The sequence below is a fragment of the Gavia stellata genome, chromosome 20 (assembly GCF_030936135.1).
Source record: "Gavia stellata isolate bGavSte3 chromosome 20, bGavSte3.hap2, whole genome shotgun sequence".
NCBI classification, from domain to species: domain Eukaryota; kingdom Metazoa; phylum Chordata; class Aves; order Gaviiformes; family Gaviidae; genus Gavia; species Gavia stellata.
Genome location: NC_082613.1, coordinates 2,901,228 through 2,928,200, shown reverse-complemented (window position 1 = coordinate 2,928,200; position 26,973 = coordinate 2,901,228). Strand labels below are relative to the sequence as shown.

General features: G+C 39.0%; 1 protein-coding gene across 2 annotated transcripts; it reads left to right on the top strand.

Moving 5' to 3' along the window:
• ARFGAP1 (ADP ribosylation factor GTPase activating protein 1) lies at positions 1-25,036 on the top strand. Of its 2 annotated transcripts, XM_059827243.1 has the most exons (15): positions 1-32; positions 337-468; positions 4,075-4,138; positions 5,047-5,156; positions 6,655-6,826; positions 8,037-8,137; positions 8,895-8,981; positions 9,666-9,762; positions 12,421-12,477; positions 13,590-13,622; positions 14,959-14,988; positions 16,880-16,936; positions 18,949-19,008; positions 20,236-20,306; positions 20,778-25,036. In XM_059827243.1, the coding sequence occupies exons 3-15, from the start codon at positions 4,079-4,081 to the stop codon at positions 21,130-21,132; spliced, it is 1,290 nt and encodes a 429-aa protein (XP_059683226.1). In that variant the 5' UTR covers positions 1-32; positions 337-468; positions 4,075-4,078; the 3' UTR covers positions 21,133-25,036. The 2 variants fall into 2 exon arrangements, with proteins under 2 accessions (XP_059683226.1, XP_059683227.1); XM_059827244.1 differs by lacking the exons at positions 14,959-14,988; positions 16,880-16,936 and having other exon boundaries at positions 8,892-8,981; positions 20,230-20,306.
• Positions 25,037-26,973: the final 1,937 nt, after the last annotated feature.

Here is a 26,973-nt window from a genome sequence, read left to right as displayed (position 1 = left end):
CCGGGACCGGCGGTGCCGCGTCAGGACCGCCGGTGGGTTACCCGGTCCCTTCATCTCCCCCCCGCCCCCGGGTTGCGGCCCTCTCTCTCGGGGTGGCTCCGGGGCGGTTCGCCCGTCCCCCCTTCTCCTCGTCAAGCCCAGCAGGCCGAGCTGGCAGCGCCTCAGCGCCCGTCCCGCTTGGGCCCGGCCTCCCCGGGCTGTCACACAGGACGGTCCCTGAGGGAAGGCGGGAGGGGCCGGTGCCCCGCTGGCGTGGCGGGGAGGAGGCGTGAACTTCTCCTCACGACGGCCTTTCTTTCCCCCCTATTTTATCTTTATTATTTTTTTTTTTCCTAGAAAGGAGAAGCCAGTGTGCTCGCCCGGAATCCGACCATGTTCTGAGGGACGTCTCCAGGACTCAGCTTGGAGCCATATACCGCAAGTGTGCGTGAAGAAACTGCCCTCCTCCCGTCCTGTGTGAAGCTCTTGGTAAGGTAGCTGTGCTTCTGAGTACGCAAAACTGCACGACTTTAAAAGTGTGAAACAGTCTCTGATATATATTTGAAAGTGAACCTTGCCTGTGCCATGGAGATGGGTGCAGGCATTGGGTTCAAAGCGTTTCTTCAGCTGCAGGGCCTCTGTGGCCTTTTTGCCCTGGTGAGACCCAGATGTCACCTGCCTAATCTTCATATTCTGAATTGCAAAGCTCTTCACAGGTCGGCTGTGTGAATTTGCTGCTGCATCAGAGGAGCAAAGTCCTCTGGTGGCTCATTTCCACTTGAAAGTTTCTAGTGCCGCTCTGCCTTTTTGCTTGCTTTTAGCAAGCTAAAGATTCCTAACATGGAAACTCATATGGTGCATGTCTAGTTTTTGCTCTGGAAACAGAGTGTTTGGGAAATAAGAGTGTGCGATTGGTCTGTCTGAAGCTGTCTATTTCCACCAGGGAACCCTTAGTCCAAAATATTTATATTCTTCAATGAAAACTTATTCCTAAACTAAACATTTTCTTTACTGCTTATGTCCATTTACAGCAGATCAAAACAATGCATGTTTATTTAAGGTGTCTGTGCAGTTGTTACTTCAATATTTACTCCTGAAACTTAAACAACACAGTGGCTATGTGCCCAGTCAGCTACTAGGGCTCAGCTTTCGGGTGGTAAACAATGATCATTTGATCACTTACAACTTTGTGGGCAAATACAGTTGAAAATAGACTAGGCACCTCTAAAGACATTACTTATGAGAAAGCTTAGAGCGTGACTCTTTTTCCTTGTCCCCCTTTCCTTAATTTCTGAATGATTTGGTGGAGGAGAGAAAGGTGAGAAGCTGGTGGCCTTAGTTACCTCCTCCTTTTCTTGGATGATGTGGTGTGGATGAAGCTCTGCCTTCCCACGAGGCAGACGTGGTGGTTTAGTCAGGAAGGCTGGGGCTTCTGGAATGGACATGTGTTCAGATTGCAGTTGGCCAAAGTCTTTCTTTTAAAAAGTTTTTATCAAAAAAAAAGGAGTTATGGCAGACCCAAAGGCAATTGCTTCCTCTGTCAGCTTGGAGTTGGAGATCTGAAACTCTTACTGTATGTAAACACTGAAATGGTGTGGATGTTGGCTGTTGTAGGATGGATGTCTCTTTCTGCTCTGTAGAAAATTCCTGGCTCATGCGGAATGGGAAGAGGCTTTCCTGTTCAGCTCCAGCAATGGTCGTTTGCCATTGAGGCTGGAAGGCCTTCGCATATAGTCTGCCTCTGTTTGTTATTCTGAATGAAAACCTGCTTTAACAGCTTGGGGAAAAAGGAGGAAGAAGTGGTAAAGGAAGGATAGCGGTAAGGGGATCGAGCGGCCAGCCAAAGAGAGAGACCTTGTGACTTGTCAGTAACGTACAAGAAGTCACGGGGGAAATACAGCCCTGAGGAAGGGGAGTTGGCATGCAAAGACAATAGAACAAAAATGGCAAAGAGGAGGGCCCAAAGTATGCACAATTGGCTGTCTGGCTATTACTGCTAAGTTATTTACTTAATTTCTGTACTGCAGAGGGAGAATTTTCCCTTGTCTTGCCAGTGACAAATACCAGAATTGAAGATGTGGACTTCGATTCATGTAAATGTGTTTATGATCTCTGTTTAGGATATGAGCCAACATGTTTTATGTGTAGTGCTATCTCCCTCCTCGCATGTGCATGAGTAAGTTATATAAAATTAAATATTGTCATTGGAATGCTTCTGCAGAAAGTGTTTCATTATACAAGGGGTTGCTTGTACACTTTTGTTTCCCTTTTCTGAAAATTACACAGTTGCTATTTGATTGATAAAAATAATTCTGTTCAGTTTTAATTTGATGCAGGATGACTGGAGGATTTTCCAATTAATTACAGTAACCTTTTCAGTCTAAACCACTTTTTTTTCCCACAACTTACCTGGTTTTGTGTAATACAAATTAATTAAGATTGAAAGGCAGCATATTCTAAACGTCAGTGAGAACACTGTCCCTTAAATTACAGAGAATTAAGTGCTTGTCAGCAAGATGTTTACGAAGGAGTAAGTGCTTTAGATGAAAGGCAGTGAGTTCTGCCACAGATAACTTCTGCTTTTAACAGTGATAGTAGGTAGATACAATGTTGAGCTTATTTCTTTATGAATCCTGTTGTCTTAGCTGTGGTGCGTATAATTGTATTTATTGTACCGCTGTGGTTGCAGTTCACAGGAAGGCTGTTCTGCTTTAGAGATGTCTAAGAAATAGCCGTTGTCACATTCATACAAGTTTAATGTTTTCTTACCTGTAGTATTTTTCTTCTTAAAATAGCCTTCCTTTTCTAACTAAAGATGTGTTCTCCCTCCATCCCCTACCGGGTTGCGGCAATTGTATGTAACACTTAATCATTTACCTTCTAAAATTATTGCAAGATTGTTAATCCTAGCGATAATTTAAGGACTTACGACCGTTTAATCAAATAGCGCAGTGAACAAGTGTCAAAGGCTTGCATAAAGGCATTTCTGCCTCTCAGACCAGTATTTGATGAAAACATCGACCTGCTATTTTTTGCTTCGTATCTTGACTGACCAATAAGCTTGACATTTAGTGGTTGATGTGGTTTCTAGTCAGCCTGGTGACTTCTCTGTCTTTTATTACATCTTAGAAGTTTGTTTTCTGGAGTAGAAATGAAAGAATGGACTGGAAGTAGAAAGGAAGAAGAGATGTTATTTATTTAAAATTAATTTAAATATCATATTACCAAGTTAATTGGAAATGTGAATTCATTTTCTATCTAAATTGCAGTCTTATGCTGCACCCTACACTGTATTTCTTTCAGTCATGAGTGTTTTGTGTGCTTTCAGTTTTTCCAGGCTATGTGCTGTGTGTAAGTCGCATTTTTTTTTTTTCTTAATGTGAATTTTATCTGTAGCTTGACAGTGCTCCCTGCTGCTGCGTTTCATGATTGATTCATAAAAATTAGAGTAAGGTGATGTGGTCTGCCAGCGAGGCATGGCTGTTGGAAATAGAATTCTATTTTGTGTAAAAGGTCCCAATAATTGCCTATTTTCTTAGAATTCAATTGATAAGCAAATTCAATATTTCTGAAAAATCGCAGCTTTTTTTGTATCTTCTAGTAAAGCACTCTTTTAGCAATGTGTTCAGCACTCTTTAAGTGTAAGAGTTCCTACTATTTTTTTGCTGAGGCCTGTTTAGCTGTATGTTTGTGATCCTGTGTAATCATGCATGACTATAAAGTGTTTTCAGAAGGGGTAGCAGACAGGTCTGGAAGCAGCATTGAGTAAGAGTCTGTTTTGATACAACGTACACCATGGAAAAATTTCTGTGTTCATCACCCCCGCGCCCTTTTCAGCTGCAGCCCAATTACACCTTTCCAATGAATGAATTAAGATGACTAAATCCCCCAAAATGTGCAAAGTGTATGGAAAAGTAAGGCTGTGGGTTTTGTGTTGTTTTGTTTGATGTGTCCCCCCCCCGCGATTGGTTGTGATTCAGTGGTTTAGCTTGCAAGCTCTTTTTCACCGAGATATGCTTGTAGGGTACGGAACATCTTACCAACATCAGATCCTTGAATATGACTTTTTTTTTTTTTCTTTTTCTCCCTTTGTAGAATCATGGCAAGTCCAAGAACAAGGAAAGTTCTGAAAGAAGTCAGAGCGCAAGATGAGAACAATGTGAGAAAATTATAATCTTCTTTAGATCAGTTTTGTAGAACTGAATTTTCTTTTTACCTACTCCAGATGGATGTTGTGGTCTACTACAGCTATTGTCCTTATAGCACTAGTGTGACTAAATAATGGTAACATACAAATTTGGATATCTCATATTTGTGTTAGTTCCAGTAACTTTCATTTATATATGTACTATAATACATTGCTGCATATTTGGCACAAGTCGTTCAGAAGTTCTAGTAATGCTGTAGCCCCTAGAGTCTGTTACACAAGTGATGTCGTGGGCACAGCTTAATTAAAATGATCTATTTGAAGTAGCTTGATTATACGCTGCCTTAAATGTGATAGCCCATGGACAGGTTCAGTTTTATTTATATCAATGCATTAAACCTTAAATGGTGATTCCAATCATGAGAACACAAGTTGTTGCACTGTATGAGCAGTAAAGCTTTTTTTAAGAAAAACCTCTGTTTAGATCTGCTATCATTTACTGCCAAACTGTAGTACAACTGAATAAATATTCCAGACTTTAAATGTTGCACCTTTATTTTGCCAAGGAAACTTCAAGAATTCAGTTTGGTTACTTTCTCCTCCTTCAAGACAATCTGGAAATGAAATCAAGCTGAATTATTTGCTCATTAATTTCAACTCGCTCAACTGTATTACCTCACTGTTTTTTGGTAGTCGGTACAGTAATATTTATAATCCACGTCAGGAAAGTTAATGAGTACTTCTTTCCAAACAGCATAAATAAATATTTGAAGGAAGCTTATGCTGTCAGAGAAGGTGTTTCCAAACACTAAGAACTCTCCCTTCTGAAATTATTTACTGCGTGTAACGTTTTCATGATTGGACTTTTTGAGCTGTACTGTGATGACTGAGTGTTAGAGATAATTGTTTTTCTCTCGCAGGTCTGTTTTGAATGTGGTGCATTTAACCCCCAGTGGGTGAGTGTGACCTATGGAATTTGGATCTGTCTTGAGTGCTCAGGAAAACACCGAGGCTTGGGAGTTCACCTCAGGTCAGCCTTTCAAGCAGACGATGGACTGTGTTGGGTTGCCTCAGGGTGCACGATGGCTGTGAACAGAATGTATTGTTTCAGAAGGGTATAGAATGTCTCAATTTCACTGGCAGTTTTGTTTCATGCTCCTCTCTAAAGTGAGCTTTACTCTCCCTGGTCTGTAATTAGTTGGGGGGTGTGCTGCACCAGTGCAGCTATGTTGTGCCCAGTTCTAGAAAGTAATGTCTCTAGCTACATCTTGAGGTTGTGGAGTGGTGTTTGGTAATACTGCATTAGTCCTTGTACTCTGTTCTTTTGATCTTGTATAATCTTTATCGATTAAAACTGAAGTAGTGCTAGAGCAGCTTGAAGGTTGAGAAAAAAAAGTCACAGTATGCTTACAGAATGTTTCTGTAGTGTATGCAAGTGTATAAAACAGTTTTATTCTGTTCAGGAGATTTTTTTTTTTTGGTAATATAAATGATAGTTTTTATTTTTTTCAAGACACATACTCGGCTGAGGTGGGAATCTATGGAATACGAACTGTTATGTGTTCCAGAGACTCAGTGTGTGTATATATAATAGGAGCAGACCATGGGATAGTTACTCAAATGAGAAAGGGAGAGAAAGTCCAGGAGGTAAATCGCCAAAGCAAGGAGGCCATTCAGAAGTACGTGCTTTGCTTTTCAAGGGGTGATTTGAAGCTTATTAGTGAGTAGAAATTGCATAGGAAATGAGAGTTTGGAACTATTCCATATGTTACATGAAAGAAAAAATGAAATTACTGAGATGAGGAGATGAGGAAGGATATTTCTTCAGGGTCAAAAAGAAAGAAAACAGTCAAGATACAAGTTTGAAAGAGCCTTCCTGAGGATGATGTCTCGCTTTCCCCCCTCTGTCCTTGTATTTAAGAATAGGGCGGTTGTTTGGTTTGTGTGTGTTTGGGTTTTTTCTTTTTTTTTTTAATATAATTCAATGAGCAGTAGCAAGAATTTATGGCTCAAAGCAGAGCTGAGATGCTAACTGTAGTCATAAATGCCCTGGGATGAGGTCATGTTCTAGGGTAGGCTGTTTTAAACAGTTGAGCTCTTCAGTACCTGATGGTTGTGACGAGCAGAAGCATGGAGTGGGACAGGAGGTGTTCTTGCAGGTCACTTAAGTGTAACTGTGAAAATAGGCAGGAAAAGAGAATTGCTGAATAAAGAAGTATGGGAGAAGTTTTGTTTATATGGTGGGTTAGATTAATTTCTGGACTTGAAGAAAGCTGCTTTTTCTGGCACTTGCTTTCTGTCTCCTTTAAGTTCCAATAAATAGCATGATTTTAGCTTATTTCAGTGAGGATTTAACCTCCTTCTTATGATGATCTATCTTTCTATACTTGGAGAGTGTTCTCTAACATGATTGTACTCCCAACTTTTGAGATAGGTTGCATTAAACTTTTTTTTTTTGTCCCTGCTGATGTAGCAGGAAATTATAACAAGCTGTGATTTTAATTTATTTTAAAAAAACTGCTTTTCAGTTTTGTACGTTCTGTAACCATGGACAAATGGAAGGATATTGAGCTGGAGAAAATGAAGGCTGGAGGTAATAGTAAATTTCGAGAGTTCTTGGAGTCTCAAGATGACTATGATCCCTGCTGGTCAATGCAAGAGAAGTACAACAGCAAAGCTGCAGCTCTTTTTAGAGATCAGGTAAGTTCAGTTGTGTATGTATTCTCATTCCCTACTCTCTGAAAACATCAAAATACTTTGTAAGCACTTGTTTTTGAAGTGGGGGGGGAAGTAGCAACCTTTTGAATCTCTGCAATGGTTCTCGAAAGGGATAAGTCTTAGAGTGCTTCTTCCCAACTCTTGTAAGAATTTTCTTTAGAAACTTTTTATTTTCTGCATTTAGCTGAGGTGGCTCAGATTTTTATTGCTGCAATCTGTTGCGACTAGTTAGTCAGTGGAGCTGACCCAGTCCACAGTAGACAGTTTACTACTTCAGTACAGTTTTATCCAAAGTGATTGTTGATAAATCTTTTGTGTAGGTAGTAACAAAATGGTAAATTGCCAAATACTGGCAGGCCTATAAACAAGTAAATTAGTAATTGTAATGGCATTATCATTTTGTGGAGATTCGGCATCTCCAAAAATGAAATGACAAACAACTTGAACTTGTGAGCTTAGGGATTTACAAGGATACTGTATTTTTATGCTGACCCTGCCGCAGAAGTGGTAAGAAGGTACATTCTGTGCTCACTGGGATATTTGTGCAGCTTTGAAGTTTGTTGTGTGTGTTGTCTCTTTGCACCTTTAGAAGTTGCTAGGAATGGGAGACAGTTTGCTAAAGTGGAGTATCTTGATGAAAGCAAAGAATTAGTAAGTTCTGTGCTGTAGGCTTTTTAGTGTGTGAAACGGGGAACTACAGAGTTTTTGTGGCAAGGCCTTTGGAAATTTTATATCAACTTGCTGAAGTTATGACTTGGATTGGAGGAGCGGCATGGGGTGAAGAGACGAAGTCCAGGTCCTTTGTTTGAAAGAGGCAGAGAGAACATTTAAATTCTGTGTATGTGTTTTAGCCACCCAATACTAGAGTATAAATCAACCTCTTTCTATTCCTCCATTATTCTGTGATTAGTGCTTACATCTCTTCATTAATCTAGTCTTTCCTTTTCAAACCAAATTTGCCTGTTTGAAGAACTTGCCTAGAATCAGTTGCCTGAAATAAAACCAGTGTTCAGTGCAACATTACAAGCCTGAGATTCAGAAAAAAATCAGTTTCTTGTGAAAACGCAAATTAATTGATCTATATAGCTGGCAGCAAATTGGAAAAATGACTTGTCCTCACTTTACAGGACCAGTGTATAACTTGTATCAAAACTTTGACCTGGCATTCTGATTATTTTCCTACCTCTTCTAGGTAGCTACAGTAGCTGAAGGCAAGGAGTGGTCCATTGAAACTTCTCCTGCCAGGAACTGGACCCCACCTCAGCCTAAAATGTCTCTCTCTTCCACTCATCGGTACGTATTCTTGTTATCTAATATTGGTATAGCAATGGCAGGATCAAAACCTGATGTTTGAATGTCTGCTGGTCTTATTCTGTTGATGGTGCTGTCTGAACAAGCATTTATTTTGCTGGAGTTAAAGAATATGAGGTAGCAGGGCTTTAATTTCTGTATAAATTCCCACCTCCTCCACCTGAATCTTAAACCATGGCAGAGACGAGTGAGCAGAGGACAAGCCATGCTGTTTTCATCTTGACTTGTAATGCACCTGAGAGTAGTCATTGTGTCAATCACGCGTAGTGTGTCATAGCCTTACCTTAACTATGATGCTGTTCCAGTTTGTGATTGAGTGCCAGGGAAGAAGAAACACTTTTTCCTTAGAGTGCTAATTACTAGCAGGAGCATCAAAGCTGAACCACAGCAGTTCCGGTTTCCTGCATTTGCATGTAGTGTTTGTTGTTCTTTGCACTAAAGAATCAAGTTAACTGAAAAAGCAGTTGTAAATCAAGCAAACAAGCGCTTCATGCCTGGCCATCATCCAGCAAGTTCAGGGGTTAGCTGTAGTCTGAGTAGCATTGTGTCTGGGTCTGCTGTTGCTTTATTCATTCAATACTCCAGTGGCTTTTAGTGGTTGCATTAGAGTTCCCTACTTGATAGATGAAAGAAATAATCAATTTTGCACCTGTATTATGAAGATGTATGTCAAGCTGCACTGCTGAGCTAGTGGTTTTTGCTTTACACAGTTTGATTCTTAAATCTTTCATTTCAGTAGTTCTGCTGGACAATCTCAGACTGCAACTGCCTCTTCTGACAAGGCTTTTGAAGACTGGTTAAATGACGATATTGGCTCCTACCAGGGGTAATGCAATATTTATTAACTTTTTGAGTGCCTGGCCCTCTAGCATAACAAAGAAGAGGATGTTATACTACAGCTACACAACTGTGATCCTTGTTCACTAGTTAACAGTTACATCTTGTTTGCTCTTAAAAATATGGTGATAATATATGACAAAGGATAAGAGGAAGGAAAGTGCCTCTTAATGCATTTGTATAACAAAAATGCTTGAATAGCATTGAAGAAGGAGCTTGTAACTCAAAATGTTACTGTGGTGGGCTCCAAACTAGGGGATTTTAGTGTATATAGTATGTTACAGTGATTTGAGGTAAACAGGGGTATTTATAAAGCTAACACTGTTTTCTTCTTTCTTTCCTTTTCCCATTTTCATGTTATCATGTCTAGGTTTTACTCAGACTTCTGGTATCAGTGATCTGTTAAACCTGGAGAATCGTTAAGACCACATTAGCTTGCGTAGGGAACACTTTAATTTGCAAGGATTCCCCAGTGGATCCTTGTTGATGTTATATCTTTATGAAGTGAGTGGTTTTGTATTTTGGGTGCTAGGTGCTTTAGGACTCTTTTTTTCCAGGTGTATTTTAAAGTCTGTTAAACAACTGTCATTCTTTCATGCCTTTTAGTTTTTGTTTAATGGTTTTAATGAATGCACGCTAACACAGATACTATTTATTCATTGTCTTATGGCAGTGGGCAAGAGAATCGCTATGTGGGGTTTGGAAACACAGTAAACCCTCCGAAAAAAGAGGATGACTTCCTGAATAATGCTATGTCTTCATTGTACTCGGTAAGGAAATGCTTGAAGCTTTCTGTGACCTGAATTACTGTTTTCTTCTATTTTAGCCCCTGTTATAGGAGAACATAAACAGAGAAGAGAAACTAAAGACTGCAAGTAGATACAGAGAGATACAGAGTATTGGTTGTATTCTCAAAGAGTGAAGAAGATAGTGGTGGACTTCAAAAGGCAAAACGAAGGGAGAAACTTGAGAAAAAGTTATATATATATCTGGTATCAATTCACAGAAATAAGCAAATGAGGATATAGCAATGGATTAAGAATTAACACTCCTTAGGGCTTGGAGGAAAAAAGTAATTACCTGGTGGGAATAGCAGTTAGGCTGGTAGTGCTCTAAAGAGATTAACCATATTAAGTATGGTCAGTGGAAGACGACTGAAATGTGTGTGTACATGGGTGCCAGAAGCCCCAAGCAGTGATGAAAACATTTGAAATACTTGTGACAGAGTGTGAAGGGATAACAGCATATGGCTGAACAGTTGTCATGATTGAAGTAGAGATAGTGAAAGATGCATTGTTGAAGGAAAATGGGAATAAAGTCGGAGGCAGTCAGGGACATACTGGTGCTTTGATAGCCTGCAGAGTAACAGTGCTGAACAATATTTGGGATTCGGAGTCGCTTTGAAATACAGTAAGGTTTTCTACCAGGGTTAGTGGCCAGTAGTCTTCTGTAGAGCCTCATCATATCATCGGTCTAAATATCCACACTAGGTTCCGTTGTTTGGGGTTTTTTTTTTTAAATATAGTAATTTCACTAGAGCGTAACTGAACAAGGTAATGCTTGAGCCTTTGAACAGTATTCCAGGTGATTCCACAGGGTGCTTAGTATAGGTCTGCTGAATATTTTCTATGTATGTCATAGATTGTAGGCCAGAGAGTTCAGATTAGAAACCACATCTGTACTTTATTGCAGATGTGCTAAGACAGCAAAGGAGACATGATACAGTATTGTCCAAGTTACTGTCAACCATTATTTAAATACATGATCTCATTGAAACTTATGATTAAAATGCCCTCTTGTGACCACAGATACATACTACAGTGCTATTTTAAGTCATTTATTATAGTGAGGCTGAATGTTTGCGTGCATATTCATCCTGGAGAGGAAACCAATTTTCTTTCCACTGTGTATGATTGCTTTTCCCCATACATGCCATTTTTATGGATATACGTTATTTTCTGCTGTTACATATCAAAAGGAGCACTTTCTGTAGAGTTCACACAAACTACACTATCCAACTCATTCTGTAAAGAACAGAGGTAGTTGCAAGTTAGGTTTGTCTTGAGTCCCTTGAGACGCTGCTTAACGTAAAAACTACGAGATGCATCACTTTGCCTTTTGTGCAAATAGTGACATAACTATCTTCTAGTGTGTCAGCATAGGACAAGAAAGACAATTAATGAAGAGACTTCAAAAGGATAGGCAAAAAATATTTTTTGCCGCTTTGTTTAAAAGTCGTTCCCTCAGCCTAAATGTGTGGCATAGTCAAGTTAAATAGAAGGGGTAATGAGAAAAAGATTCTACTATTTACGGCCTTTATATGGAAATCTACCCAAAAGGTAATACGTTACCAAAACATCCACACTTTGATGGAAATCAAAGTGTAAAAAGGCAGTGGTAGACATGGATATTAACGAGGCATTTGTAGCGCCGTGTTTAAATGATTCTGTAACACAGTTTAAAATTAGGTGGTGATGATCTGCAAAGAAAAAAAACCTTACCTCTGTTTCTTCATTCATTATTATATACAAGGAGAACCACAGACATGTTAAAGTTTATTTCTGGTTTTTATCCATTCAAGTATGGTGGGTTTTTTCCACTTGTTTTACTGGGCAGATTCGGGATGAATGAGTTACTAACAAGAACCGAAATCTAAACAGTTGAGAAGCCATTTTTAATGATTTTGTTAAAACAAAAAAAAAAAGAAAAAAAGCATTAGAATCGCTCTCCTTCTCTACTTTCTTTTAGCTGGTTTCTTAATCAGTATCTGCAATCAGTAGTTAGAAGAAACCTTTTCTGATTCATTACAGAAAAGTCTTTTAAGAAACGGCCAATGGTTTTCAGGTCTTCTACGAACCAATGAGGCAAAATAAAGTTTTGTTTCTTTTAGTTTTAAAGTTAAAATTTGCAGGAAACAAGCAGTTTGAAGTTTTATTGTGAAATGGAAAATTGCTGAATGGGCATCTTATGAGTTGCTGCCTCATGTTTTTGAGCACCGATTCTTGTTTTTCTCTTCAGCTTTTTCCAGGCATACATTTTAGCTGCTCCTTGAGTTTTTTTCCATCCAGTCCTTACTTGCTGAAGAGCCAATCTCTGTTTACTAAGGTTTTAATGCCTTTTTTTGTTCTCTCACTTTCCTTGAGGGGAGGAATAATTTTTTTTCATGTAGCTGTTTTTAGTAGAATAACATCTGAAGCACTCGGGTTTGTTCAAATTGCAGCCATTTTGACACAGATAATGGAAGTTCATCGCTGTATTACAGTTAAGTGAGAGACTAATTTTTGCTCTTACTAGCAAGTAATTCTTATGACTACAGGACAAGCTGTAGTGGAGAACATTTTGACTTAATTTAACATGTAATAGTGAACACTTGGTTATTCATTATTACCGTTCACACCTAGCTTATGACGTTCTCACTTTCTTTAAAGGGATGGAGCAGTTTTACGACTGGAGCAAGCAAGATTGCCTCAGCTGCTAAAGAGGGTGTAAGTAAACAAAATGTATTTCAGTGTAATTTTTGTAAACTCTGAGATTCTGTTAGTGTTCTAATAGGGATATATCTTTAAAAGTATTACCAAGACAAACAAAACTCTGCTGTCTGTGTATCTTTGCCTATGGCCTATAAAGATGCAGGATGTGTTGGGTAAAGATGGACTTGATGATCTTACAGGTCTTTTCCAACCTTAATGATTCTGTGATTCTGTAAAATAGGTGTATATTGAATGCAGATCTCTGTCTTAAGTATTTCTCATGTTTCTGGATGGACATTTTTGTAAATTGGTCCACTGGATGTAAGCACCAAGAAAGAACTCAAGTGCCATTTTTATACTCCCTTGATAAACAAAAAAATTTAGTTATAAAGCAGAAATTTCTGTCTATGCCAAGTAAGGCCAAATTGCATTCTTTGGCAGGAATTTAATACCAAGTTACAAATTGCTGATGGTTTTATATTTTTTTTTTTCCCCCCTTCCTTTGACTTCTCTCAAACTACAGCATTTTTGCCAGTTTAAATAGAAAGCTTGTTGGGCAGAGGTTGTGCCCAGCGGGACCCTATGGGAAAAACTGAGGCGTGGTCTTCACGCTCTGCATGTTCTGCAAATTTGCACACTTAGATGACAGTCATTCAACTAACTGTAGACTGAAACCAGAGGAATTAAAGCTTTATTACGTTTTAATTAGATGATGGTGGAAAGAGATTAAATGGTTTTTTGTGAAAATACTGCATTACAACTTTTTTCAGTTTTGCTTAGTATCCTTCCAAACTTTTTATGAGCATAACAGTTACCTGTTAAGAAAAATACTTTGGGTGACAGTATGAGAGACAAAAATATTGATACTTATCCGCATTAGCCCACCAAGGTCTAGTCTATACTGAAGACCCTTTCTTCCCCCTGTTGTAAGTTGAGAAAGACTGATGCTTTCCCAGAGCAATCTGGGATACCAGAGGTGGTGATGTGGATATTCTCTGTTCGCTGTGAAATTCTGGCAAAGGTCCATTCCTCTTGGGAGAGGATCATGCAACATTTCTAAATGTGTGTGCTTCCTAGGAATAAAGCCTTTGAGTTTTAAACTTGAATTTATTTGCTTCTTTTCACAGGCTACCAGATTTGGATCTCAAGCAAGTCAAAAGGTGGTAATAGATTTAGTTCTGTCTTATTGACTGTAATTTGTTTTAAATGTTATGTATTTGCCTACACCAATTGATTTAGACTTGATCATCAACAGGCCAGTGGTGTTTATCCTTCATAGTGCACAGTAATTTTTAGGTTCTAGCTTTTACTTCTGTGGGGCTTGCAATCAACTGCAGTGATCAGATTAAGCAAGAAATGAACAGTGATACTCTGCTGTGTGTAACTGTTGGGTGTATTGGAGAGGCAGTAGAATGAAATGCTTTAATTCATGCTTGCAGACTTAAAATAGCCTTATTTTATTTTTGTGAACCTTAACTGTGGTCTATCTTGAAGTAGTTTTCTTGGTGATATAATATAATGCAAGCCATCTTCCATTGCTAAAGCCTGATAAGGCACTGCTTAATATTGTTATTAAATTAACTTGCTTGTGTGTATTTAAAAAAGCAGTTACAAAAGCATTTCCTCTTTCAAACTAGGGTTAAAACAGAGGCAGTCAGACCTGAATTGCACAGAGCTCTGACACAAGCAAGATCTCTTTGCATGGAAAAGTTTTTTAAATTCAAATGTAAAAATGTGTAAAAGAATAGGGTTCTTAATGTGCCAAAGTTCTGAGTGAGAGAGGGCTTACATATATTCACGGATGATACAGGGAGTTTTACTTTGAACTATAACTCTTCTTGTATATATAGTATTAGCCTGGCATGCTTTCTGATATGCATAGGATGCGATCGCTCAAATGCAAAACTGCAGGTGTTGGTGTTCAGACAGATGTGTGCAGTAGGGTGTTAGTAGTCCAAATAGCAAGCTAAACTTGTGCATGTTTTGCAACAAAAATGTCATGTTAAAGCACCCAAACTTGATACTTGGAAGCTTTAAAGTATTTGCTGCTTGGCTTACATTAAGAAAAACTAAGTTCTACAAGTTTTCCTCTTCTACTCCTTCTGGCAGTTTCCCTTTGAGAAAACTGTTCTTTCTTTAGTACTATCAGCAAATGTAAATATAATATTAAGTGTACAAGCTCATCACATCTACTGACAAGAACCACAGCAACATGGTGCTCTAGAGTCTAAGCTGTGTTACTGAAGCTTAATTTTGTTCCTGAAACGTCTTATCTTTTGCTCTATAGAACAGATTTAACATCTTTTTGATGTAATATATTGTTTAAAAGTATATTTGGTATCCAGTGACCAAACATATTCACTGTTTGTCTTGTCAGTAGATGCTAAAGTTGGAAAAGGTTCATGCTACTTAACTTGCCTGAAAAAATGCTGCCAATTTTTTGCTAAAAGCTGCTTCTACCTTCCTTGCTCTTTCTCTTTTGCTGTCTGGGTAAAGTTTTGGGGCTACAAGCAGCAGCCAGAGCCGGTAACACCCTCACATATATTCTTGTGCATGGACTCCTTGTCACTGTTCGTACTGAATATGTGCATTTGCTCTTGAGCTGTCTTTTCTTTTTTTGCCTTAAGTCAAATCTGTTTAGAATAGTGTTGTGTGTTTCATACAGTAATATTTTGTCCAACCTACTTAAAATAGGTTAAATTGGATAGAGATATCCAAGCTCTGCACTCTCAGAAAATATACTGTACTTTTGTCCATGCTCTTCATAAACACAGATGATTTCAGGATTTCCATTTGCATGTCTGATCCAGGAATGCAGTATACCAAGAACTGCCCTGGGGTGTTGTTTGAATGCAGACTCTTTAACAAATGCCCCCTTATATAGTGTTTGTAATGGTGGTTACGATGCTATCCTAAATGCAGCAATAGTAAAGATGAAGAAGTGATTCAGATGGAAACACAATTGTACCCGAATCTTTCCTTTCCATATTGACAAAATTATGTGGTTGAGTAAATGCGATAATAGAAGAATCTTCCTAATTCTAGCAGTAACTCCACTTAGCATACCTGAACTGTTAGTCATAGTGCATTACACTCTATTATATAACATAAACAGTTTGCCAGCCTTAATAGACTCTGAAGGATTTTTCAAAGATGAAAAATCCCCTTTCTTGTCTTTCTTAAACACTTTCTAGCCTCATTTCCAATGGAAACAAGCCTTATGTGATTTGCATTCACGTTTCTTACTGGGTGGAAATGGGGTTACCTTTTGCCTTTGTCTTCTCAAATAACTTTTGAACTGGTAAGGAGTAGAAGGATTGGAGATAATGGTGGTTGGGTAGAGGGGAGATCCTAGTAGTGGTGTGGCTAGGGGAAGAGCTTTTTAGACACCTGGGAATCTATGGAGGAAAGATGTGCAAGGTGCTCCATTGCCACAAAGAACATGAATGAAGGCTCACACCCTAACCAATGTTAGCGATAAGATATAAACCCTTAGGAAATGAAACTTCATTAATCTCTGCTAATGTTTAGGAATAATGTTTGTCTGGCAAGCATATTGGCCCTTTTGGATGAATTGGGCTAATTCAGAAGGTAATCAGTATAATACGGCAATTCTGAAGAAAAGTTTAAATCAATCAAAGGCTTATTAAGGTAGTAGTAGGGAAAGGAATGATTTCAAATGAAACATTTGCAAACCCTGCTGTCCTTGTCAATATTGTCTTATGAAAGTAATTTTGTGACTTATACTTTGGGCTTACTTTTTTGTAAGCTGCCTCTGAAGTATAATATCCTTATGCATCTTGTTCTCGATTGCAGTAGATTTCTGAAGTTTATTGTTTTCTCTCCCTGGAAACCTGGAGCTTTAAAAAAGATTACAGAAATCTTCTGTCACAGCTTTGGCTCTTGTGTATTGCTTGGAAACAACTGGGCTGTTATTAATAGACGACAATAGCAGCATTACAAGACAGAAGAATTGGTGAAAAATTGACCAAAAAGATCTAATTCTACAAGTGATTCCATTAGAAAGGAAAAATAAGGGTAGATGAGGTCAGTTCTTCCAAATACTCAGCTGCAGGCATTAGCAAGGGGCCCATCTTCTAGGCTGTTGCTGATTGAACCATTGCTTCTGCTTCTAGCACAAGGTCAGACTTTGCTTGGGCTCTGGGCATCTCCAACAACGTATTGCCATGTGCATCTGTTTTTAATTTATTTTCTTTTAATGTTTTCTGCAGCACTGTTCTGTGTGTGCTTTTCAGCTCATTCTGCTTGTATGAATCAAAGCTTAAGGCTTCACGTGTTTTTGGAGATATTGCTGAGAAATTAGCCTGCAGAAGATACTGGCTGTGGTTTTTGGTTTTTTGGGGTTTTTTTAAAAGGAAAATATAACTGACTTTGTTTTTGTTTTGCTTTTAAATAGGCATCAGAGTTAGGTCAGACATTAAATGAAAATGTTCTCAAACCTGCACAGGAAAAGGTAACTTTGGAACTAGTAAATTACTTGCAGAACATGGTTATGCTGACTTAGGGAGTGATTGTTTCCTCCTGCCACAACTGCCTGGTTTGTCAGTGTGTCCTTCGGTTTTTTCGTATACTAGCACAGCAGCAAAGGGGAAACATCAAATAATTCGAAGCTAGTATGTTAGTAAAGGAGGGTAAATGAGGGTAATTTCCCTCCACCAATCTTTCCCATGTCCACAAGAGTCTGTTACATTCTTCTTCGTTAGATAGTATTGTATAGATTTCATGCTTTCAATAATGGAAGATGGGACAAGACGAAAATGCACCCTAAATGGATATAAAAATCAGTTATTAAAAAAAAAAATTATTAGTAGTGTCTTTGAGTGTTAAGTTCATAGTATTTTAGCCATCTGCCTGCCAGCATTGTTTTAATTCAGCTAAGCATCTTTGAGCCACTGTAGATCATCTGCTGCCTCAGCAGGGGCAGTAGAATTTGGGGCAAAGTATATGCATAAGATGAATGGGGACAATTTATTAACAGAATTAACATGTCCTTGCAATCTTTATTTGGTATTGGTTCAGAATATTCTGATAGTTAAAACCAAGTTTTGCATGCATTCATATGCAGAGTGTGGTCTGAAGTAACATTTTGATTAGTTGTTCTAGTTGCTGTGTTGTTTCTAGGAAACTAGTTTGAAGCAGATTTTCATCTTCTCTTTACACTTTAGTGACTAAAAACATGTGGCTAATGGCATTTCCAACAGCAGCTGGAAAAAAGCACACATGCTGACCTGAGTAAATACAGATAGTAACTAGTGGGCATATAAAAAAAAAAAGCAAGGCAGTCCTCATAAGTGACTAGTGATCACTGATTCTACAAATTTTAGTCAAAGATTCTCCCTAGTGTCAAATGTTGCCTTCCTGTTTCATATGTTTAAAAACAAATGTACTTTTACATCTTTCCCATTTGGCATGCATTTGTTCTGCGCTTCTAGAATTTTGGATTGGCTCCAAAATTTTGAAGTCTTTTCTGAGAATGTGGTGCTCTACTTACCTACGTACCTTTTCCCAAAATACATTGGTTTTGATGAAGCAGACTAATTTTGCTCTTATAAGAGAAGCAGTGCCACCACTTAGGGATATGGATTAATTTTCAATTTGAAAAGAATGGTTTAATTGCATTACAAAATAACTTCTCTTGCATTACCTTTATTAATTCAACATTCTTTACATAGCATTTCAAATCACAGGAGAAGACTCTAATTGGTTTTCTATTCCCTAGAATTATCCACAACTTATTTCAGAGTGCTTAGATGCGTTATTTTTAGGGTGCATTTCCTTGAGCTGATTTTTTATTTTGTAGGACAATTTAATGAAGAATGTTGCATTCTATATTAAAAAAAAAGTCTATATCCCTTAGGATGTTGTGCTGTTAGTTCTAAACAAGTGTAACTCTCTGCACTAAGCGTTCAGTGATCACTGCCTAGCACATATAAGGTTATATAAAAGTCACTTGCTTTGGAACAGCTGCCATTTAGTAATTGGTGAAAGACATCAGTTGTATGCTGGTTGACCAAAGTTTAAAGCCCTTTTAATATTTAAATAAGCATGTATAAAAGATAGAGAATAAAATGGATTGGGTAGGTTTTTAATCTCTCCAAACCAAATCTTTTTATATAGTAAAATGTATCTATAAAATGTCATGTTTGCAGATTTTTTTGTACTGGTGTTTTTATGCTCAGCATTAGTGTAATGATACCTTCCTCAAACTGTATATATATCAGTAAAAAATTCCCACAAACTTCAAAGGACTGAGGTTCACTCCATTAGAGATCAATGGACTTCATATGTCATTTTCTTAACTTTGTTAGCTTTGACTTCAGTATATTTTGATTCACTTTCAGTTTGGGTGGTTTGGTTTTTTTTTTTACACTTTTTGTTTTTAGCTGTTAAGCACAAGTAAGCTTGTCTTAAGGTTTCAGTAAGACTTTGGTTTATGACTAATTACCAATACTTTCATTCATGTAGGTGAAAGAAGGGAAAATATTTGAGGAGGTCACCGTGGGGGTATCACAGTTGGCCAGCAAGGTATGAAGTGGCCTGCTTGCCTTTAAGGAGGCCCAACAGTAAGCCAGTCTCCATATTCTTATGAAGAGTGTAGTGAAACAAAACCACAACACAGCTTTAGTCTCTGCTTGTGTTGAATACAGAAACAGAATACAGAAGGTGTAATTTTCAGTATGCAGTACTTCTGTTGGGGTGTTAAAAAGCTATACAGGTATGGTGCAGTCCTTGTAATGGTTTCACCGAGGGCATGATGTAGAGTTATAAGACAGCCAGTGTCCCAAACACAAAAAGAAAACGTCCTGCTAGAGAATATGGAGACAGCTTGCGTTACGTTTGTACGGTTAAACTTACTAATGTTCTGTACCTTTTTTCTTTGTCTTCTTTTGCTATCGTTGCTTGGTAATGTGGTAAGTGCTCTCTACAACTGCTAAGTCCTGCACAATCTAATACCTATTTTGATAATTTGTATGGTGTTACCTAGGAGGGTCTGTCTTTGCAGTACTATGAAAGTCGGCACTGGAAGCTCTATCATGTACCAGCTTAGTGCCTTAAATGTTGGCAATATTTGAATTAAGTAAGTGTTGTTACCGGTTCTGTTCAGAGCCTGGCAACTTTAAGTTGGAATTCTGGGATTCATTCTCTGTATCTGTGGCTTAGAATAGTGACTCCCATGGGTGTCACTTCAGAATTCGTGTTTCTAATCCAACACTAGTCCATTATAATAACCCCCAAAGGATTCTCCTAGCAGTTTATTCTAGAACTCAACTTTCAGCCTGTTTTACGTGGGCAGTGAAATACTACTACTGAAACGGGGTGAAAGTAGTTTTGTAGAACAGTAGAAATATAAATACTAGTTACATGAATTGTAACATCAAAACAACAGTGCTGTCATTTAATTTTATGTTTAATTTTATGCAAGGAGTAATTCCAGCATTTTTGTCAAGGAAGTCTAGGAGAGAATTTAAAAGCTGTTATTGACAGTGATGGGTAAAAAAGCTGGACTTGACCTACTTTTCATGTCTTCCAGCAGTACGATGCTGTCAATGTATGTTGTTTACGTCAACCACGTAACTGCCCATCAAAAATATTAATAAGTTGTGAGTGAAATTTTCTGATGAAATGTGTTCTCTTTATCTGAACGAGTGGAGGGGAATGTGTTGTGGCTTTTGCTGTTGGACTTGGAAGAGGTGTTGGTTCAGTCCAAATGAATGGAGTGTCTTTTTTTTTTTTTTTCCCCTCTAGGTTCAGGGAGTTGGAAGTAAGGGATGGCGAGACGTCACCACTTTTTTTTCTGGCAAACCAGATGATAATTCTGAAAGGTATTTTTTTATTATTATTTTCTGTGTCTCTCTAAACACATGATTTTATCTCCTGTATGTCCTCTGAAGTATAGTAGTAGCAGTTAATTTTTAAACATGAAGAAATTATTCTGTCTTTTGCTAGTAGTCCTCATGTATGTAACACAGGAGGAATTCAGTCTAACTGTTTATGGTGGTTGCTAAACTGAGAACAAAATAGTGGATGGCACCTTGGTTTTAAACTATTTCCAAATGCATATCCGCCCCCACCCTGGGCCTATGAGTACTTAAGGCTGTTAACAAAAATCTGTGAATTGGAATATAAGCTTATGGCATTCGGAGCAATATATTTAGCCTTTATCCTCAGTTTTTGTTTAAGCAAAGAGCAGTAGCATTATAGTTTTCTTTGTTTGTGGACATTTATTTTTATTGTTATGTTTGTCATAACTAATTTATTTCTACCTTCCCTTTTTTTTCCTCCCCCCATAAAAGACCAGCTGAGGGAGACAGCTACCAGAACAGTGGAGGGGAGGGCTACCAGAACAATGCTGTAGATCAAAGCTTCTGGGAGACCTTTGGCAACTCAGATCCACCAAAAGCTCATAAATCTCCAAGCAGTGAGAGCTGGACCTATGTGGACAATTCCACAGAGAAGAAGAGTTCCGATAGCTGGGACGTGTGGGGCTCGGGAACAGTCTCCAACAACAAGAACAGTAACAGCGACAGTTGGGAAAATTGGGAGACCAACTGGGAAAACACAGGAGGGGAGAGCAAGACCAAAAAACCTCCTAAGGCAACAAAAAAGGCATCTTCAGCTGATGATGGGTGGGATAACCAGAACTGGTAGAACTCTGTTAACCCTGTTTTGAACAGCTAGGAAAGGGAGGCTATGCTGGCTGGTTGAGGGGAGAAAGTTTTACACGCAACTGGAGTATCTTGGTTGACCTTACTGATCTGTTACTTTTGTGCTTCCCATTCGTTCTCCTTTCTTCTACCCTGGTTTAGGAAAAAAAAGTAGCATCTGAATCTTTTATTACATAAAGGTGTCTCTCCCTTTTTTAAGGATAGTGTTAACTGTCTTTTCCTTGCACTACTGAAGCTGGGTACAGTGACTTTCTTAACACGAATGTTCAAAGGAAAAAAATCAGTGCAAGCACACTTTCATGGCACAACCTTGCATGTGTAGGTATTCATCCAGGCCTCATATAATTTGAGGTGACCTGAGGTGTTTAATGCAAACAAAGGACAGGTGTGTCTTGAAAAGATAGCCATTAAATAAGCAAAATGCAGTTGAATAGAGCTAGTTCAAATGCCTTATGGATTGCTCTGACCATATTAAGTCTGGCAATTCAAGATGGTCTTTAAGATACTTTCTACTGGAGCTTTGTTTTTAAACTTTATGAGGTTTTTTTTAGTCTTTTAAAACTTATTTTCTCCCCTTAGAATGAATAAGGAATCTAGAGCTAGGTAATTATCTGTGTAAACGCATAGTTTTGACCTGAGCTATCAAAGGATATCCAGAATGGCTCTCCTTGCCCTTCTTGCTCAATGTGTTGAGTTTGCACAGTGCAGACAAAATGCAAAGCTGTGGTGTTCTCCTTCCTTACCTACTCCCTTCCCATAGTTTGAGTATTTTATATAGTCTGTTTTATCTCTGTCTTTCTTCCATCTACGCATCTATTTTATCTATTCCGATAAAAATGAAACCTTTCTGCTGCTTATGGCCTTTTGGACATCTGTTTGGCAACTTGGCAGTGAAACAAATTTATAAAAAAAGATTCCAGTAAGAAAACAATGGGTGGAAAATATGAGAACATTGAGGAGAGAGGCTGGCAGCAAGCCCCTTTCAAGATGAGTGGATGTCTGGATTTAATAGTGAAATTTAAATTAAGCAGATGTTTTCCAAATTAATCTTTAATATGTCAAACTGTATCTCTGTTTCTATCATGGATTTCTCTACATTTTCTTCCTGGACCTTGTTAAAGAAACATTATTTTGGAAACTTTAGTCTAAACTCCTTGTCAGCATTAAGAAATGGAATAGAAGATTCAGTTCTGTCTCAGTTTTGACCCAACAAATTGCTTTGCATGACACAAACCATAACTTCTACAGAAGAATTGAGATTTTAACGACAAAGGTGTCCTGTGTATCCCATTTTATTTTTGCGGGTGGGTTGTAAATGTACACTCAGCCCCAAAACAATCAGCTTGCTTGAAAACTTCAAAACATGATGTCATTGCGTAGTCTGCTTTACTACCAGCATGGAGTTCTTTACTGTGGACCCTGTAAATCTTAATACATACCTCAAAAGCCTTTTCATTTTAAAATTAGTTAATTTGTTCAAGCAAGTAAGCAACCAGCCTAAGTTGTCAGAGTTACCTTAAATAATGCTTCATTTCTTTTTCCCTTCACAGAGGTTTTTGAGCTTATAGTAATATCAAGAGGTTAAAAAGGAAGGAAAATCATGAATCACCTCAAAAGTAGCAGATTTTAAAGACTTAAGTCTAAGTAGAAGTAGCTCTATTTATAGCCTGATTCTGTATTTCTATTAGTAGGATCTTTCAGATGGTGAACAAAATATTTTTCTAGTCTTCTCTAGCCCTGTCCCGCAAGAGTTGGGATTTCTTTTTTTCCCCCCTCGCTTCTCCTGATGGCGTGGTCTCTGCAGCTCGCGCAGCAGGACCCGGTGCTGCTCACAACCCAAGCACTACTCTAGGCTGAGCCATGCAAGGTGCCCGAGGCATTCTTGCTGACATGCTGACCCTTTGGAAGTGCCGAAGGCACGAGAGATCTTGGTTTACAATGCTGCTTGTGGTACCATTGGCAGACGTTTTACAGTTGACTGTAAAACAAGGATTTTGTTCTGCTTTTTCTCCAGTTCCAAATATACCTTTGTCATAGCTTAATTGCATGTCAAACGTAACATTGTATTTTTATGCATACACCTCTGTTGCCTACTTGTCATTTGTCTGCTGCCCAGTACGAAACTGTAATGCATGTACTTCAAAGGCGGTGCTGTGTAATGTATGTGAAGTGGCACTGCCCAGTCCTTGACTAACGGTTAGTCTTTGTGAAGTGTTGCAGTAGCGGTGGTGGCAAAATGCATCCGATGGGTTGCACTGTCTGACTGCTGGTGTCTGTCTGGAGTGATGTGAAGCTGATTCAGCTTCCTGTGTACAAATTTATTACAGTTTCTCTTTCATAAACGTCCTGAAATAGCTCGTAGCAGGGTAAGCTTTATTTCAGTCCATTCAATCAACGGTATTGTGATGCGTATGCGTACATTCTCCTCAGCTGTGTGGCTTGCCTAGGAGAAAGCTGGTTTATTTATGTGTCACTTGCAGCTATGATTGGCATGAGCCATTTGTTTGTTCTTTTGGTTTTATTTTTGTATCTCTTGAAACTTTATGTTCTAAATTAAACTAAACAGCCAGAGCCCTACTCAGGCAGAAGCTTTGGGTAACTATTTTTCTTCCAGTTGAGGAGCCAGTGAGAGAACAGTTGCCGTCTCGCTTTTTGCACCGCTGTAGAGGTGCGACAAAATGCTAAACTCCCGGAAAGGTGTTACCGGAAGATAATAAAAACCAATAGAATGGCAGAAAGTGTAACTGCAGCCACAAAACTAGTATAGCAACTGGTCTCAGTTTGAGAGGCAAATTGGTATTTTTTTTATGACTTGTCTGAATCTGAACGTTTTACCATGTCTTCCAGAGGAGAGGATGAAATGAGGGCATTTTCTTTTGCAAAGCCTCTGTTTTATTGGATTTTACTTTTTAGAGTAGGTGGCTGGGAAGTTTCTGCAATTTGGAGAAATGCATCCAAACAAGTCGCATGTGTGAAGCGAGTGTTTATGAATTAGATGTTTTTTTTAATCCCCTCTCCTCTCCCCTAATCCTCTTTTTTTGGCCTGATGGTGAACACTGTAAACAGAGGCGTTGAGTGCAGCCTGCTGGAGCTGAGGCCACCTATCTAAGTGAAGATGCGGCCGGGAATCTGAGTGAGCACGTGGTTTGGCAAGGCTTTAGTGTCACTGTGTGCTTCACCTGTCTGGTGGATGAAGAGGGCTCCACTTTCCTTTCAATCCCATGCCGTGTATTAACAATTTTAAGTCATACAAGCAAATTGCCAGGAGAGAGCACAGAAGGTGAAATGACTACTGCAACCATTGGACATTGCAGTGTTTGGTTTAAATTTCCTAGTGTTTCGAGCTGGTTTATTCCTTTGTATGGCTTCAACTTTGGAAAATACAGAGCAGCTGGATTCCTACAGGTAGTCTGAAATAAGAAAAACTTCAAGACATTAAAACTAAGTGCCACTTGCAAAAGAGTGAAAGTCTTAGAGGATGTTTCTGAACCAGGAAACCTAATCCTAGGTGTCAGGGATTATTTTAAGATGTTTCATTTGTGTCTTGAAACCTGATAATAATTATAGCATTTCAAGAAGTGCTTGGCCAGCTCTCCCTCATAGTTGAGACCTCAAGGATAATGCTGCTGCTTTTATTTTCCAGGCCAGACTGTGTAACATTCCATGGGTTCATAATGTATTTATCAGTGTAATGATCTGTGCAATAATTTAACAGCTGTAGGTAAAACCTTTGTTTAATCCAGGGAACGTTTAAAGATACAGTGGTCCTCTTGGAGAATAGCAGTCTACCAATGTATTTCAGTTCTCACCCTACTTCGGCAATAGCAAATTTCAGTAACCCTGTTAAGAAAGGCTTGAGCAATCAGTGATTTAAACAGAAATCAAGAAACATTATTAGAGTTTGACTGTAATGGCTTAGTGACCTCTAGTTGTAGAGCCCTCTTTCATTTTCCTGCCAGCAGAAACTCGGTCAGTATGGAGTACTGTATCTTTAATTTTCCTGATGTGTTTTATGTGAAGTTCACAGGAATGACGATTTCAGTGAACGCTATTCATTGTTCTGTAGAGTGGTACCGGACTTGAACTGCAGTGTCATCTTTTAAAGAGCATTATAATAAAGCAAAGAAATACGGAGCAGAATGGTGTTTAGCCCTTTTTCAGGAGACTTCAGTTAATTTTAAACCCTGGGAAAGATCACCCATGGGCGTTAGTATAGCTTATGTGGCCTTTTGAATGAAGCAGATTAGTATGGTTAGTATCCCAGAGTAAACTCAAAATGGGATGCTTCATAATGAAGAGAGCAGGAAAGTATTGTTACAATGTGAGTATGAAATGGTCCCGTTGGAGGAGAGTAACTGACATTAACAGCATGAATGTATGTCCTGCTGTGCTGATGCCATGCAGATTCCTCACTGCCAGTAATGAGGGAGAAAAGAGGCTGCCAGTGTTGATGACAGAGCCAAAACCAGGTGTTTCATCTTCCTAATTCATTGGAGTTTCATACTCTAAATGCTAATTTAAGATCAATCTGAATTAGGAACAGTTTTAAGACAACATTGGTTGCCTCCTTTATTTAAAGAGAGCTATAAAATAGAAATTAAAGTGTACTCTGAGATTTTTATTAGCTTGTCTACAAAGGCACTTATCACAGGAGAAAAGGTAACTTTTAAAGCAGTTTTTCTTCCCACGAAGCAAGATTCCTCTGACGAATCCTTCGGCTGGTGGTGATGCTTCACATTCCCAGTTTCCTTCATTAGCCAAGCAGCCACGTGAGTACTCCAGATGATTCATGACTGCACTGAGCTTAAATATCTTGTTATGTTCTTGGTCAGCAGGACCGAATCCTACTTGCCTTGTAGAAGTGAATATATTGATTTTTACACAAAAAAGTGGACATTTGGGTTGGGTGACAGCACTGGTGTTACTCCGCTGATATGCTGTGTCCGTTCTTGCCATAACGTCCTGCGTTAAGGGCTGCTCTGTGTGTTGGATGCACAGTTTTCAGTCGGGATTACCTCAAGTAAAGAGGATATGCTGGTTCGGGAGGGAGGTTTTTGGCCCTCTTTTCTGACAGCATATGGAGTCCAATGGCCTAGAAACGTACAAAATACCATGGAAAGCAGTAATGTGTATTCTGAATTCCAAGCTGAGCACGATCAGCAAAAACTGATGGAAAAAGTGGAGTCTGTAGGCCAGAAAATATCCTAGTCGTTGACCTGGGGAGAAGAGATCGCTACTACAGGTACAATGTCCAGCTCGCTTCCGCTGGTAAATGTTTCTGTGTCCCTTCACAGCTGTCATCTTTGTGCTCTGATCCCAGTAACGTGGGCAAGTTCAGTTTAAGCTGTTCTACCATTATATAGCTGTTTATGTTTGCTTTCATAGCAGATGCAGGCTCAGAAGGCAACTACCTGGGTTTCTTGGGGTTCACAGCTCACTGATTTTAAGGAATCAAATGTTTGTGCCCTCTGAGGTGTCTGAGAGCAGGCAGCGGGGATGTGTCCTGCTTTCCCTTTTCACTCACTCTACCTATTCCAGTAGGTTCATCAACAGGCGCTCTGCCTTTTGCAACACACTTTTGGCTCTCTCGGGAGCTGGCTGACCACCATTACTTTCCCCAAACTTCACAGGCTTAGGCCGGTGCACGGGTACCCCAGGACAAAACAGGCATCGCGACAGGGTGAAGGCTGTTCACCTCTCCGCTGCTTTGACAAAGGTTTGCAGGATGTGGCCACTGGGTGAAAACTGAAAGCCCTGTAAGGAAAGTGATGTGGAGCTGGGTTGTCCTGTTGGGAAGCTGTAAAACTCAAAGCTTCGACATACG